The sequence below is a fragment of the Budorcas taxicolor genome, chromosome 24, assembly GCF_023091745.1.
Source record: "Budorcas taxicolor isolate Tak-1 chromosome 24, Takin1.1, whole genome shotgun sequence".
Taxonomy (NCBI): domain Eukaryota; kingdom Metazoa; phylum Chordata; class Mammalia; order Artiodactyla; family Bovidae; genus Budorcas; species Budorcas taxicolor.
In genome coordinates, this window is record NC_068933.1 from 21,917,615 (window position 1) to 21,932,872 (window position 15,258).

Consider the following 15,258-nt stretch of genomic DNA (forward strand, 5'->3'; position numbering starts at 1 on the left):
ATGATCATTATAACCTGTCTGTTTCCCCCCCACACACACACCCTTTATGGATCACAATCTTGTCTTATTGTTTGCCTTAATCAATCTATGAGCCATGCCATGCAGGGCCACCCAAAACAGACACACCATAGCGATATTTCCAACAGAACACAGTCTGCTGGAGAAGAGGATGGCAACCTACTAGGTATTCTTGCATAGAGAACCCTATGGACAGTATGAAAAGGCAAAAAGATATGACATGGGAATATGAGCCCCCCTGGTCAGAAGCTGTCCAATATGTATTGGGCAAGAGTGAAGGGCAATTACTAATAGGTCGAGAAAGAATGATATGACTGGGTCAAAGCAGAGACAGTGCTCAGTTGTGGATGTGTCTGGTGGTGAAAGTAAAGTTTGGTGCTAGAAAGATTAATGTCAGTGTATGGCAAAGCAAATGCAATATTGTAAAGTAATTAGCCTCCAATTAAAATAAATAAATTTATATTAACAAACATTGCATAGGAACCTGGAATGTTAGGTCCATGAATCAGTATAAATTGGACATGGTCAAGCAGGAGATGGCAAGATTGAACATAGATATCTTAGGAATAAGTGAACTAAAATGGATGGGAATGGGCAAATTTAATTCAGATAACTATCATATCTAGTACTGTGGGCAAGAATCCCTTAGAAGAAATGGAGTTGCCCTCATAGTCAACGAAAGAGTCTGAAATAGAGTACCTGGGTATAATCTCAAAACTGAGATGCTTTGGTTCCTTTCCAAGGCAAACCGTTCAACATCACAGTAATCCAAGTCTAGACACCATTCACTGATGCTAAAGAAGCTGACAAGTTTTATGAAGACCTACAACATCGTCTAGAACTATCACCAAAAAAGATACCCTTTTCATTATAAGGGATTGGAAAGCAAAACTAGAAGTCAAGGGCTATCTGGAGTAATAGGAAGGTTTGGCCTTGGAGTACAGAATGAAACAGGGCAAAGGCTATCAGAGTTTTGTCTAGAAAACACACCGGTCTTAGAAAACACCTTCTTCCAACAACACAAGAGATGACTCTACACATGGACATCACCAAGTGGTCAATACGGAAATCAGACTGACTCTGTTCTTAGCAGCCAAAGATGGAGAAGCCCTATACAATCAGCAGAAAAAGACCTGGAGCTGACCGTGGTTTCAGTCATGAGCTCCTCCTGCAAAATTCAGGCTTAAATTGAAGAAAGTAGGGAAAAGCACTAGGCCATTCAGGTAGGCCCTAAATCAGAGCCCTTATGGATATACACTGGAGGTGATGAATAAATTCAAAAGATTACATCTGGTGGACAGAGTGCCTGAAGAACTAAGGACAGAAATTGGTAACACTGTACAGGAGGCAGTGACCAAAACCATCCCAAAGGAAAAGAAATGCAAGAAGGCAAAGTGGTTATCTGAGAAGGCTTTACAAATAGCTGAGGAAAGAAGAAAAGTGAAAGGCAAGAGAGAAAGGGAAATATATACCCAACTGAATGCAGAGTTCCAGGGAATAGCAGAGATAAAAAGACATCCTTAAATGAACAATACAAAGACAGAGGATAACAACAGAATGGAAAGAGTCGAGATCTCATCAAGAAAATTGGATATCTCAAGGGAGTATTTCATGCAAGGATGGGCACAGTAAAGGACAGCTTTAAATGGGCAACTGTAAGGATCTAACAGAAGCAGAAGAGATTAAGAAGAGGTGGCAAGAGTATACGAAAGAGCTATACCAGTTTCTAATGACTCAGAAAACCAAGACGGTGTGCTCATTCACCAAGAGCCAGACACCCTGGAGTACAAAGTCAAGTAGACCTTAGGAAGCATTACTACGAATAAAGCTAGTGGGTGTGGTGGAATTCTAGCTGAGCTACTTAAGATCCTTAAAGATGATGTTGTTAAAGTGCTGCACTCAATACGTTAGCAAATTTGGAAAACTCAGCAGTGGCCACAGAACTGGAAAATGTTAGTTTCCACTGCAATCTCAAAGAAGGACAATGCCAAAAAGAATGTTCAAACTACCTTATAGTTACACTCATCTCACATGATAGTAAGGTTTTGCCCTAAAACCTTCAAGTGAGGCTTCAGAAGTATGTAAAAACCAAGAACTTCCTGATGTACAAGCTGGGTTTCAAAGAGGCAGGGGAACCAGAGATCAAATTCCCAACTTTCACTGGATCATGGAGAAAGCAGGAGAGTTCCAGAAAAACATCTCTTTCTACTTCATTGACTGTGCTTAAGTCCTTGACTATGTGGATCACAACAAACTGTGGGAAATTCTTTAAGAGATGGGAGTCCCAGACCACCTTATCTGTCTCCTTAGAAACCTGTATGCGGATCAAGAAGCAACATTTAGAACTGAACATGGAAAATGTGACTGCTTCAAAATTGGGAAAAGAGTGTGACAAGGTTGTATATTGTCACTCTGCTTATTTAATTATATGCAGAGTACATCTCTGCATAGAAATGCTGGGCTGGAATCAAAATTACTGGAAGAAATATCACAACCTCAGATATTGCTGGAAGAAATTCACAAAATTGCTGGTAGAAATATCACAACCTCATGATACCACTCTAAATGGCAGAAAGTAAAGATGAACTAAAGAGCCTGTTGATGAGGGTGAAAGAGGAGAGTGAAAAAGTTGGCTTAAAACCCAACATAAAGGAACTAAGATCATGGTATCCAGTCCCATCACTTCACGGCACATAGAAGGGGAAAAAGTGGAAGTAATGACAGTTTTCCTTTTCTTGGGCTCCAAAATCACTAAGGACAGTGACTGAAGCCACAAAATTAAAAGAGATTTTCAAAGCAGTCATGTACAGATGTGAGAGTTGGACCGTAGAGAAAGCTGAGCACCAAAGAATTGAAGCTTTCAAACTGTGGTGATGGAGAAAACTCTTGAGAGTCCCTTGGACAGCAAGAGTATCAAACCGGTCAGTCTCAAAGGAAATCAACCCTGAATATTCATTGGAAGGACTGATGTTGAAGCTGAAGCTCCAGTACTTTGGCCATCTGTTGTGAGGAGCTGACTCATTGGAAAAGACCCTGATGCTGGGAAAGATTGAGGACAAGAGGAGAAGGGACAGACAGAGGATGAGATGTTTGGACGGTATCAACTTGATGGACATGAGTTTGAGCAAACTCCGAGAGATGGTGAAGGACAGGAAAGCCTGGCATGCTTCTGTGAGTGGGGTCACAGAGTCAAACATGACTTAGCAACTAAACAACAACAAATGTATTCCCACCTTGTTGCCCCCAGTTGCCTGAAAGTGAAAGTGAAAGTTGATCAGTCATGTCCAACTATTTTCGACCCCATGGACTATACGGTCCATGGAATTTTCCAGGCCAGAATACTGGAGTGGGTAGCCTTTCCCTTCTCCAGGGGATCTTCCCAACCCAGGGATCAAACCCAGGTCTCTCACATTGCAGGTGGATTCTTTACCAGCTGAGCCACAAGGGAAACCCAAGAATACTGGATTGGGTAACCTATTCTTCTCCAGTGGATGTTCCCGACCAAGGAATTAAACCAGGGTCTCCTGCATTGCAGGCAGATTCTTTACCAACTGAGCTATCAGGGAAGCTTTTTGCCTGGCTGATCTTTTGTCACTGACACTAGTTCCTTGTCCACCACATCTTTGAGAATGCACAACTCAGCTAGTATCCCAGGTTTGTCACCTCGACTATCGGCCCCAATTTAAGTACCCTCACTGCTTTTCCATTTTCTCTCTCATATCCTTCAGATGCTTCCCTGGTGGCACAGATGGTAAAGCATCTGCCTGCAGTGTGGGAGACCTGGGTTCGATCCCTGGGTTGGGAAGATCCCCTGGAGAAGGCAATGGCACCCCACTCCAGTACTCTTGCCTGGAAAATCCCATGGATGGAGGAGCCTGGTGGGCTATAGTCCATGGGCTCACAAAGAGTCAGACATGATGGAGCAACTTCACATCCTTCAGATAAACTCTTTCTGGTCCCTGATTTAATACTCTGACAACAGACTTCATATTCGCATCTGAAATCCCATTCTTTTGTTCTTCTCTACTCCGCAAAAAATGTCCATACTCTCCACTTCTTCAATTTTTTTTTCTAGTTAGGGTTTCAAATAGATCATCAAAGATCTTTTGAAATTTTCTTCATAGAAGATAGCCATCATTTTAGTTTCATCTTATCTGTTACATCCTTTGTGAGGCATTCTCCTTCTACTACTTTTAAAGTAGTTCCTCTCCTGTCCATTATAACACCATGCATATTATCTTCATAGCATCTATCACTATTTAATATTTCATTACTTGTATAATGAATCCATTATACTGTTGTATTTTTCATCTTCAAAGAACATTACTATTTGATGTGCTATTTTATATATTTATATGTTATTTGTTTATTGTATTTTCCCTAACTATCTGAAATTCATGAGTGCTGCAAACTTAAACTCTACCTACACATATTTGTCACTAAAAAAATATTTTATCAAATAAAGGCCTACTTCTGCCTGGAGTCTCAAATTCTGTGCCCTGGCCTGAGTATATACAAAACAACTAAATAATAAGTCATGTAGATTAGAATATTTATATCATTCCCTTGGGCTTAATGTTTTGGACTGTTATCCCCTTCTGTGAGGCAGGGGAATAATAGCCAATGGACTCTGATACTCTAATTTCTCTCCCATTCCATCCAGCTTGAGTAGATTTTACCAGAATTCTCCAGAGGTGAGTTATTAGTGATGAACTATGTTTAAGTCATTAGTGATTAATGATTAACTCATTCTCTTCTAGTCTTTATACATTAAGTTATTAAAAATACTAAACAAAATAACCCTTTCTGAAAACCGTATTTTCCATGCCTTTGGAGAAAAAGCATGGGATTGAAAATTTCACAAGGTCTAGTTCTATTATGGAGAAGGAAATGGCAACCCACTCCAGTATTCTTGCCTAGAGAATCCCATGGACAGAGAAGCCTGGTGGGCTGCTGTTGATGGTGTCGCAGAGTCAGACACTGCTGAAGAGCCTTAGCAGCAACAGCGGCTGGTTCTATTGACCCATGCGTCTTTCATCTAACCTCATAACATCTTGCTGGAAATTGTACTCACGTTTTGAAAACCTATTTCTTTGTAAAAGCAAGAGCAAAGTCCAGATTTAAATCATCCCTTCCCTGACCTGAGCTTTCCTGGTGGCTCAGATGGTAAAGAATCTGCCTGCAATGCAGGAGATCCAGGTTCGATCCCTGGGTTGGGAAGATTCCCTGGAGAAGGGCATGGCAACCCACTCCAGTATTCTTTTTTTTTCTTTTTTCTTACCTGGAGAATCCCTGTGGACAGAGGAGCCTGGCGGGCTGCAGTCCATGGGGTCGCAAGAGTCAGACACAACTGAGTGACTAACACTTTCACATTCTTTCCCCAGAATTAAAGGAGAGTGAAAGTCGCTCAGTCAAGTTGGACTCTTTGCAACCCCATGGCCTATACAGTCCATGGAATTCACCAGGCCAGAATACTGGAGTAGTTAACCTTCCCCTTCTCCAGGAGATCTTCCCAACCTAGGGATTGAAGCCAGGTTTCCTGCATTGCAGGAGGATTCTTTACCATCTGAGCCACAAGGGAAGCCCTGAATTAAAGGAGACAGAAGTAAATGCATTTATCTTAATGTGAACACTGATAAACATAGGAATCCAAGAAGGCTGAAGACTTCCTTGACATTAACTAAGACTTGGTTATTTGATTCTAATGAATGCTATTAGACATAAAATCTGGTATGAAATAAACTGCAAAACTGTGATACTTTCTTAAGTAAAGTTAGAATTTCTCAAATTGATAAAAGTTTTAATTAACACATTTTTCATTCTCTTGACAACCTTTGCTCTTGGCCTTTTGTATGCTATTTGCTTTTTCAAATTGTTAGAGACTTTTGATATGTATATATACTGAATTTCTGTTGTTTTCCCAAAAAATCAATTTTGTTACTGAAGGACTATTTTCTTTGTAATGTGTATTTGTTTTATTTCAGAGACTTATTAAGTTCTCATTTCTTTTATAACGAATGGTATTCTCACCTTCATGTCTAAATGGAATTTGTAGGAATAGAATATTCTAAAAAGGCAGTCTGCTGCATTGTGAGATTAAAGGCAATGGCTGCTCTGAATAGTCATATTGTTTTACTCTGACTTCAGAGACCAGCTTCACAGGGGATGGTCTCTTGTCAGCTGGACACGATCAGACTTCTGGACTCTTCTGCTCCCCTGTCATGTCCGTGCTCCCTCTTTTCAAGAACAAGGCTCTTCCCTGTTCTTCCCTTTAACTGTGGCAGTCCCTAGTGTTCCCTTTATCCTCTTCCTAAGTTTTCTACTTTGTAATCATAACCATTATCAGAACTATAAAAGCTCCACCAAAATCTTTAGGCAAAGTGAATTACTGTGGTATGCTGTCACCTGTTATGTAGCTTTACATTTCGTAGCATTTTGTAAGTTAGACATCACCCCTCTAACTGGAATTAGGAAGTAAAGCTTTTTGGTACTTTCAAGGAAATGTTAAAGATTAACTCAAATAATAATAATGACAATAAAAAAGGTAATTTTTTATATTATGAAAGAGTTTGTTCTTAATCATTTAGTCATATTAGTTCTAATACATGTAAAATTATAATTTAACATAAGAAGCCATTTTTATTATATTACTTAGAAGTGGAACAGTGGTAAAGAATCTGCCTGCAATGCAGGAGACCTGGGTTTGATCCCTGGGTTGGGAAAATCCCCTGGAGGAGGAAATGGCAACCCCTTCCAGTATTCTTGCCTGAAGAATCCCACGGATGGAGGACCCTGGTGGGCTACAGTCCACGGGGTCACAAAGAGTCAGACATGACTGAAGTGATTTATCAGCAGCAGCCTAATTTATATCACTCATAAAACATTGGAAAGATAATACTTAACAGTGCATTAATGTAATTTGAAATTATAGCTCTAAAATAAAAAGAAAATGGGAAAAAGCCATATAACGTGGGGTTTCTGCATTTCTCAATATACAGTTCAACATTTTATTTAGTATAGGATTGATTCAATAAATATCATAAATTAATAATTTCACAGTATATATTAGGACTAAACCAATAATTTTGATTCTTTATTAATGTGGTTTTTAATTGTTGTATGATTTATTCAGCAGTATTTCTGTTGATGTAGTCATTATTTATTGCATGCACAAGAAATCTGAGAAAAACCTAAAAAGAAAAAAATAAGCTGAGCAACTATTGTCCTATAGAAAATCATATTTTATAAAAATTAAAGTTTCCATCCTCCAGGTGATGAATACATTGTTATGAAAATTGTACACCCAGTACATATGCATTAACATTTCTTATCCATTTATTTAGGTTGTATCAGACAGTAAATAATGTATTTGCTCTTCGAAAAAATTCATTTAACACCTAAATTTGTATACCACCAAAGAATATCATATCCCATTTTCCAAAACTGACTTTTCCTAATATCAGCATGTTATGTTACAGGATAGTGAGTATGCAGTTTGTTCTTTCAGAGATCAATTTTATACTGATAACTCATCAAAATGCAACCAAAATAAATAATCAACAAAGTTCTAAAAATATGTTTTAATTACATAGTTGCTTTCCAAGTGGCATTATTGGTAAAGAATCTGCCTGCCAATGCAGGAGACATAAGAGAGATGGGTTTGATCCTCCCTGGGAAGATCTCCTGGAGGAGGAGTTGGCATCCCACTCCAATATTCTTGCCTGGAGAATCCCATGGACAGAGGAGCCTGGTAGGCTACAGTCCACAGGTTAACAAAGAGTTAGACACAACTGAGCATCTGAGCACTGAGCACATCTATATAATTCTAAATAAAAGTGATTTTCTCTCCATAGGTTTTTCCAAACACACTGACTTTTTATTAAAGCACATACACTGAGCTAATTATATCCTGCGTTTTTAGATAAAGTCCCCAAAATGCATTATGATACAGTTGGTCTGTCTACTCCAAAAATGGTGAAACTTATTCCAAGAGTAGCACAGCTGATCATAAAGTTGCTGGGTTTTAGGCAAATGGAAGTAGAGCTGAGAATCTTCACAGACTCCTGAGAGAAAAGCTAGTGTTAAGATTGGGCAAATCCCACTGGAAATACTGTATCTTAGAGATATAGTATCTAAGAATGTTAAAAATCTTAGAATGTTGTATTTTAGAGATATAACAGGGAGTTAAATAACTCCAAAAATCAAAACCGATGATAAGAATTTGAAGAGTTTGCAACCTTGTAATGTTAATTAAACAAATTAATTAATTTTCATTACTCATCTTAATGAGGACCCACTGCCCATTATTCTTAGATATGTTGTGCCTTTTGATTTAACAAGTCATTGACTTTATCTTTGAACGCTTCTTTTCCTTTTTTCTCAGATGACGCGAGAGCAATACATACTAGCAACACAACAGAATAACCTACCAAAGGCTGAGAATGCACAGCTTTACCCAGTGGGAATTTATGGATGGCGAAAGAGGTGCTTGTACTTCTTTGTCCTTCTGCTGTTGGTTACCATGATAGTTAACTTAGCCATGACAATTTGGATTTTGAAAGTGATGAACTTCACTGTGGTAAGTACCACCATGATTTAATAACTATTGCTTTGGTTCAAGGAAGATATAGATTTATTAGTTTTTAATTGAAAGTTATTCATCTTAATCTTTACAAGTTTGTCTTGGAATTTTGAAGACTGTCATATGATATTTTATGACAGCATTCAATGTAATTATAATACACATATATTACTACCTGCCATTTGAGAGTGGAGGGTGTGAGCAGGAGACAGCACAGTATATTGATTTATTAGGATGTTAGAAAACTTTTAATTGATCAGCATGAATTGCTTGCTAAACCTGGGAGTCTAAGAAATTAGTCTGCTTTTAGAAATGATATTTCACATTAAAACTAATATTGTAAATCATAAATTCCTTGGAAATACTTTATATACCACTCTATATTTGCTTTTTAGATAATATACTGCACGGTCAAATCTAAACCTTGGAATTTTCCTGGGCTGCGTGGAACAATGTCTATAATTATCATCAGATGGGAATCTTACCTTATCAGAGAGCATGGTATCTTATTTTATCAGATACCATCTTGTATGGTAAATAAAAGATAAACTAGAAATTAAATTGCTATCTTATGAAAATTAATAATTAGCCAAACCATTATATAATCCATAGATGGATTTTGCCTGAGTCTTGACTGTGAACAGTAAACCTCTGAGGATATCTTATCCGTTCTGCAGATAAGACAAAATTAGCTGTTTCCACAAAATCTAGTTTAGCCCATTTCATGTTTACTGGCTAAATTCTTAAATTTCTCTACTCTGCCTTTAAACCACTCTGCCTTTGCTTAGAGACTTCAGATATCTTCACATCCAAGCAGGTATATTTCTTTGCTGACCAAATTGCTATTATTCTTTAGAACTCTGTATCCTCAGGGGTGCAGGTAAAGCTGGCTATTTAACTTCACTGATCTTCCTATGTGGGGCTGCCTTAAAAACAAAAACAAAAAACACAACTCTGCTGTGTATTGATTTAGCAAGAGTAGTTTCTTCCTGACTTCACTAATACCTAATTCTAACCAGAAATAGAATCTCAAAAGAGAAAATGAGTTCAGCATCTGTCCACAGTGTAGGGCACTGCAGTTGTGTGCAGTAGGAGCCTGGGGGGCAGGTGGCCTAAGCTTCCAAAGAGGAAACAGTAAAACTCTGCAAATCATGATAAAACAGCATATGCTCACGAAGAAAAAAGAGCTGAGCAAAGGTTTCCATTTTTTTCCAATACAGTGCACTTTTTGAAAGGTGCGCCTGCAAGAAAAGAAATGAAAGACAAAGAGATGGGCAGGATTAATGTGTTTTAGGATTGGAGAAGATAAGTGCTTCCTAGACATGCATGCAAGTTCAGTGTTGCTGATCAAGGCCTGTGAGCCTGTGGATAGCTAGAAGTGGAGTTGGAGGCTGCTAGCAGAATGACAGCTTTATGAGGCTCTGGTAACACATTTGAACCATTATGGAGCGGCCTCAGGAGCTGCCTCATCCCCGTACCCACCCCCTCCTCCGGGGGAAAAAGAAAACCTTGTGAGTATTTGACACTCACTAGCTCTACCTGTAGAGCTCTACCTGCCGGAGAAGGCAGTGGCACCCCACTCCAGCACTCTTGCCTGGAAAATCCCACAGACAGAGGAGCCTGGTGGGCTGCAGTCCATGGGGTCGCTAAGAGTCAGACACGACTGAGCGACTTCACTTTCACTTTCACTTTCATGCAGTGGAGAAGGAAATGGCAACCCACTCCAGTGTTCTTGCCTGGAGAATCCCAGGGACGGGGGAGCCTGGTGGGCTGTCTATGGAGTCGCACAGAGTCGGACACGACTGAAGCGACTTAGCAGTAGCAGCAGCAGCTCTACCTGTAGTCTTTTTGTTCTTCTGAGCTCTTCTCCTATGTTTACTTAATCATTATCTGGGCTTCATTTATAATTCATATATCACACAGTAGGGACAATGTATATACCCCCGCAGATTTTTTTATGCTCTTTTTTTAAGTTTATTTTTTTATTGAAGGATGATTGCTTTACAGAATTTTGTTGTTTTCTGTCAAACCTCAACATGAATCAGCCATAGGTATACATATATCTCCTCCCTTTTGAAACTCCCTCCCATCTCCCGCCCCATCCCACCCCTCTAGATTGACACAGAGCCCTTGTTTGAGTTTCCTGGGCCATACAGCAAATTCCCCATTGGCTATCTATTTTACATATGATAATGTAAGTTTCCATGTTACACTTTCCATACATCTCACCCTCTCCTCCCAGTTGCTAATAGCAACTTCTTCAACATCATTTTTCTTAAAAAACTGTTTGTTTGTTTTTTTCCTTAGAGGAAGAGTAGAATTTTCTCCAAGTCTTAGAGTTTTAACCATTATTTTTCTCCATTAAAAGACATCTTTTAAAAGTTCATGAAAAATAGGATCAACTTTCTCACCTAAGGGAGTCTTGATTCTATGCAGTGACCAGGCTGCAGGAATTTTGAGATGTACATTTCTGAAGCATGTTTAAATTAATTAAGGAAATAAACTTAAATGAGTGATTACATGGCTTCATGCATCAGCCTCCCAATACCTTGCCACATGCTGAGGCCAAGGCTGGTAAGCCAATCAAGGAAAATAATTGAAACAGTCATCTCTGTCCTCAGGATCCACACAGGCCGTCTCTGTTACCTATGGAGCTATTTAATTTGAACCCCAGCTGGCCAAAATGTAAATGTCAACATATTCCTTGGGATAATGAAAAGGAGTTTATTTCTATAGGAGTCTTGGCTTTTATTTTAGACATATCTTTCTCTTATTTCTTAAATCACGTTTTATTTTTTATAATCAAAACAGAAGGCTATCCTTCCTTTAGCTATGTAAGCTATTTATGTATATCTGAAACAAATGGAAATATAAGGTTGTAATTATTGTTTCAAGATAATTTTTGTAAAGTAACATACTCTATCCATGCAGTGACTCATAATGGTTTAGAAAAAATCCAAATTACTAAAGTATATGCAGATTTTAGCAGTCCTGAATACTATACATTAGATTAAGTTATATGTAGTTGAAAAGTGAAATAATTTGTAATCATCTTACATTAGATCAGTAAAAAAAAAAAATCAATTTAATGTTTTCACTGGTACATTAGGACTACATCTATTTCTAGCATGAATACCGAAAACCACTTGCCTTACTATAGTAAGAAATAGTAAATAGTGTGTAAGTTGTTTGGGGAGTGTTATTGATCTGCACAAAATGTATTTCACTTTCATTATAACTGTGGCCATCTAATACATGAAAATATTTGGCTGTTAACATCTTTTATTTGAGCAAACTGGGCATGCTATTGCTATCAAAATATTGTGTTTTCAGCACAGCAGGTGTAGCTGCCAACCTGTTTTATGGTGCATCTTGGAGTCCATCATTATGGCCAGTATTACACATGATCTCTATGGCTGATACGACCTTATTCTGCTTTTCATTTTGTGGAAAATAATATCACTTTGCTATTGAGATACCCAGCTGCAGAGAATCAAGACAAAGGAAATGACTTTATACTACAGGGTGAAAAACTGAGGAGAGATAGAAACAATCATTTCCTGGCTATGAGAGTTGATGAGTGTAGGCATGGTTGAAGGGAGAGATTTTGAAGCATCATTCTCTCAAGATCAGTATAACCCAATTATATGCTTTTGTTCTCGCTGTTTGGTTGTTTATTATCTTTGTGATTCAATATAATGGACTAATCCAGCAGACCTATCAAACCAGGCATTCTGCCCAGGCAATAGTCTTTTCTTGGTTCAAGTGTTCACAGTAAGTGAATTAGCGCTATATTTGAAAATTGAAAATGAATATAATAATGAAGTATCCTTTTTAGTCACGAGAGTACTAAGTAAAAGTTGGTGGCATCCAACTGCAACTTAATTTGATTAGACACATTAACTAGCCAGCAAAAGAAAACATGGGCACGTTAAGTGCCATTTACGGAGTGAAGATGAAGAGGAAAGTCACAAATGTTGTGACTGAAAAGTCAAGAGTACCCAGATGTGGAGAATAATTGAAACAATCAGTTAGTTGAATAAATTAGAAAAAAAATTCTTAGGGACTTGTATGATGAGTGGAATGAATTTTGGATGAAAGAAAATCCCAGAAAAGGAGCTGGGACATTTTTAGTTCAACCACCCATATGTTTCTAGCATTCTCTCTACACCATTCCCTCCATTTGGTCACTCAGTATCTGCTCAAACCCTCATTTGGATGATAAGCAATCCATCCCATTAAATGACTGGATAGTTTTGTTGTTATTTGATATCTTGATATCTTGTTGCAATCTCCCTGTCTATAACTCCAATCACAGGATCCTAATTCCTTTCTTTGGATCTGACACTAATTTATCAATTAATTTATCAAGACCACAGTATGTTATAGTACACACACACATAAATACACAAATAGACACACACACATATATCCACGAATACATGTATACAAACACACTTACACATATATACACTTATTTACATAGAGAGGGAAATGTCAACCCACTCCAGTATTCTTGCCTGGGAAATCCCATGGACAGAGGAGCCTGATGGCTACAGTCCATGAGGTTGCAGTGAGTCAGACATGACTGAGCATGTAGTCACAGACACATATAAACATCAAGGATAGATAGATCCTGGGTCATATTGTATTTTAATGTCTAAAAATGCAGATATGTGAGAGACATTCTTATGCAATTCCTTTGGTTTCTTTAGTTGCCACATACTTTTTTCATTTCAAATATTTTCTTTATTATCTATTTAAAAGTATATATTTAGAAGATGATCAACCTTTTTATATCTTTCTATTTATGGCTGTTGGCTGTGGAGTCACTATCTTTTATCATACTTTCTTTTCTTTTAGTGTACCTTTCTACAGTTGATATTGCATACAATGCTATATTTATTTTTTTAAAAAACAAGTTAAAAAATGACAGTTTAATATAAACTATTTTCAAGGCACTGTCATTGAAACAGATATAATTGATACACACTATTTATGAGGACTTTACACACTGCTTGAAAAATATACAGTAACTTTTAAAATGTTAATACAACAGAAAAGTATTTTTTATATTTCAATATGATTAAAAATTTAACAACAGCATTTTATGAATCAGGAAAATTATATGGAATTCAATTTCCTGTTTTATTTTGTTTTATTTTTAAAAGTTTATTTTATTGAAGGATATTTGATTTATAATATTAATTTCTGCTCTACAGTGAAGTGATTCACTTATACATGTGTATATATATATTCTTTTTCATGTATTTTTTAAATTTTGGTTTATTAAGGACAGATAGAATTTTTAATGTGTCATTCTGGATTTTTTTTTTTTTTTTACTTTATTTTGCTTTACAATACTGTATTGGTTTTGCCATACATTGACATGAATCAGCCACGGGTGTACATGAGTTCCCAATCCTGAACCCCCCTCCCACCTCCCGCCCCATATCATCTCTCTGGATCATCCCCGTGCACTAGCCCCAAGCATCCTGCATGGGGATGATCCAGAGAGACAATGCTATATTTAAATTTCCACTTACTGACTTTTTTAAAGCCAAATTTCTTTAATGTCAATTTGGGGGAAATATGAAATACTGTATTTTTTCTGAGTCCTAAATCCTGTGTTCCTTCTAATACTTTAGTAAATGACACAGCACATAACCCCATCTCACCCTTGTGACTATTTTCTCATACTTTATCTTCATCACTAACTGAGTGATATTTTCTCCATAGCCATTTGCAATCTACCTGAGATGGCTAAAGTATGTTGCAACATGCTGTCATTTGTTAGTGTGTCCATCTAAAGACTTGCTACCCCCACAATTTTCTTCATTTCACTTTCTAATAGAACCATTACTTTGGAATGAACTTTTTCATCTCCATGTATCCAGCCAGTTCTTATATTTATAAAAGTTGTGTCCTCATCCTATATGCATTTTATTTCCTACCCAGAACCTATGGATGTGGATAGACTTACATGAAGCTTGGGCTTCCCAGGTGGCACTAGTGGTAAAGAATCTACCCGCCAGTGCAGGAGACATAAGAGACGTGGGTTCCATCCCTGGGTTGGGAAGGTCCCCTGGAGGAGGGCATGTCAACCCACTCCAGTGGGTTGCTACAGTCCATAGAGTCGCAAAGAATCAACATGACTGAAGTGACTTAGCACACATGCACATGTGAAGCTTAAATATGAAATAGCCACATTTCATTCATTCTTAACTGCTTGTTTATCCTCATGTTAGTGTGTTTATTACCAAATGGTTTCTTTTTATATGACCTTGTTTACTGTCTGTTACCCTCTCCACAGATGGAATGTAAGTTCCATGAGGCCTAGGGTTTTGATGCTTTTTCTCACTACTGTATTCCCAAGGCAGAGCATGATGCCTTCCAGATGATAAGCCCTTCATAAATGTTTGTGGGTAAATATCCATCTTTAATGTTACCTGCACTGAAAAACTACTAGCTCTTCATTTCACTAAGGTTTGTGCCTTTCCATAGGCCCACCTTGAGCACAGGGAATGCTTCATAGTCTATGCAGTGGTTTTTATTTACTTCTACATTGAAAAAGCAGTTTTGTATTCTGAATACCAAGTTTAATGATTCCTGGTAGCAACTGCACTTAAGACCTAACATACTCCAGGAAAGCAGGCCCA

The 15,258-nt window shown here is 37.8% G+C and overlaps 1 protein-coding gene across 1 annotated transcript in view; it reads left to right on the top strand.

Moving 5' to 3' along the window:
* Positions 1–8,401: 8,401 nt before the first annotated feature.
* The window catches only part of SGCZ (sarcoglycan zeta), a 410,756-nt gene continuing 403,899 nt past the window's right edge, over positions 8,402–15,258 (top strand). Inside the window, exon 1 of the mRNA XM_052661455.1 lies at positions 8,402–8,596. Within this exon, the coding sequence (XP_052517415.1) occupies positions 8,402–8,596 (195 nt within the window). The remainder of the gene's footprint in view (positions 8,597–15,258) is intronic.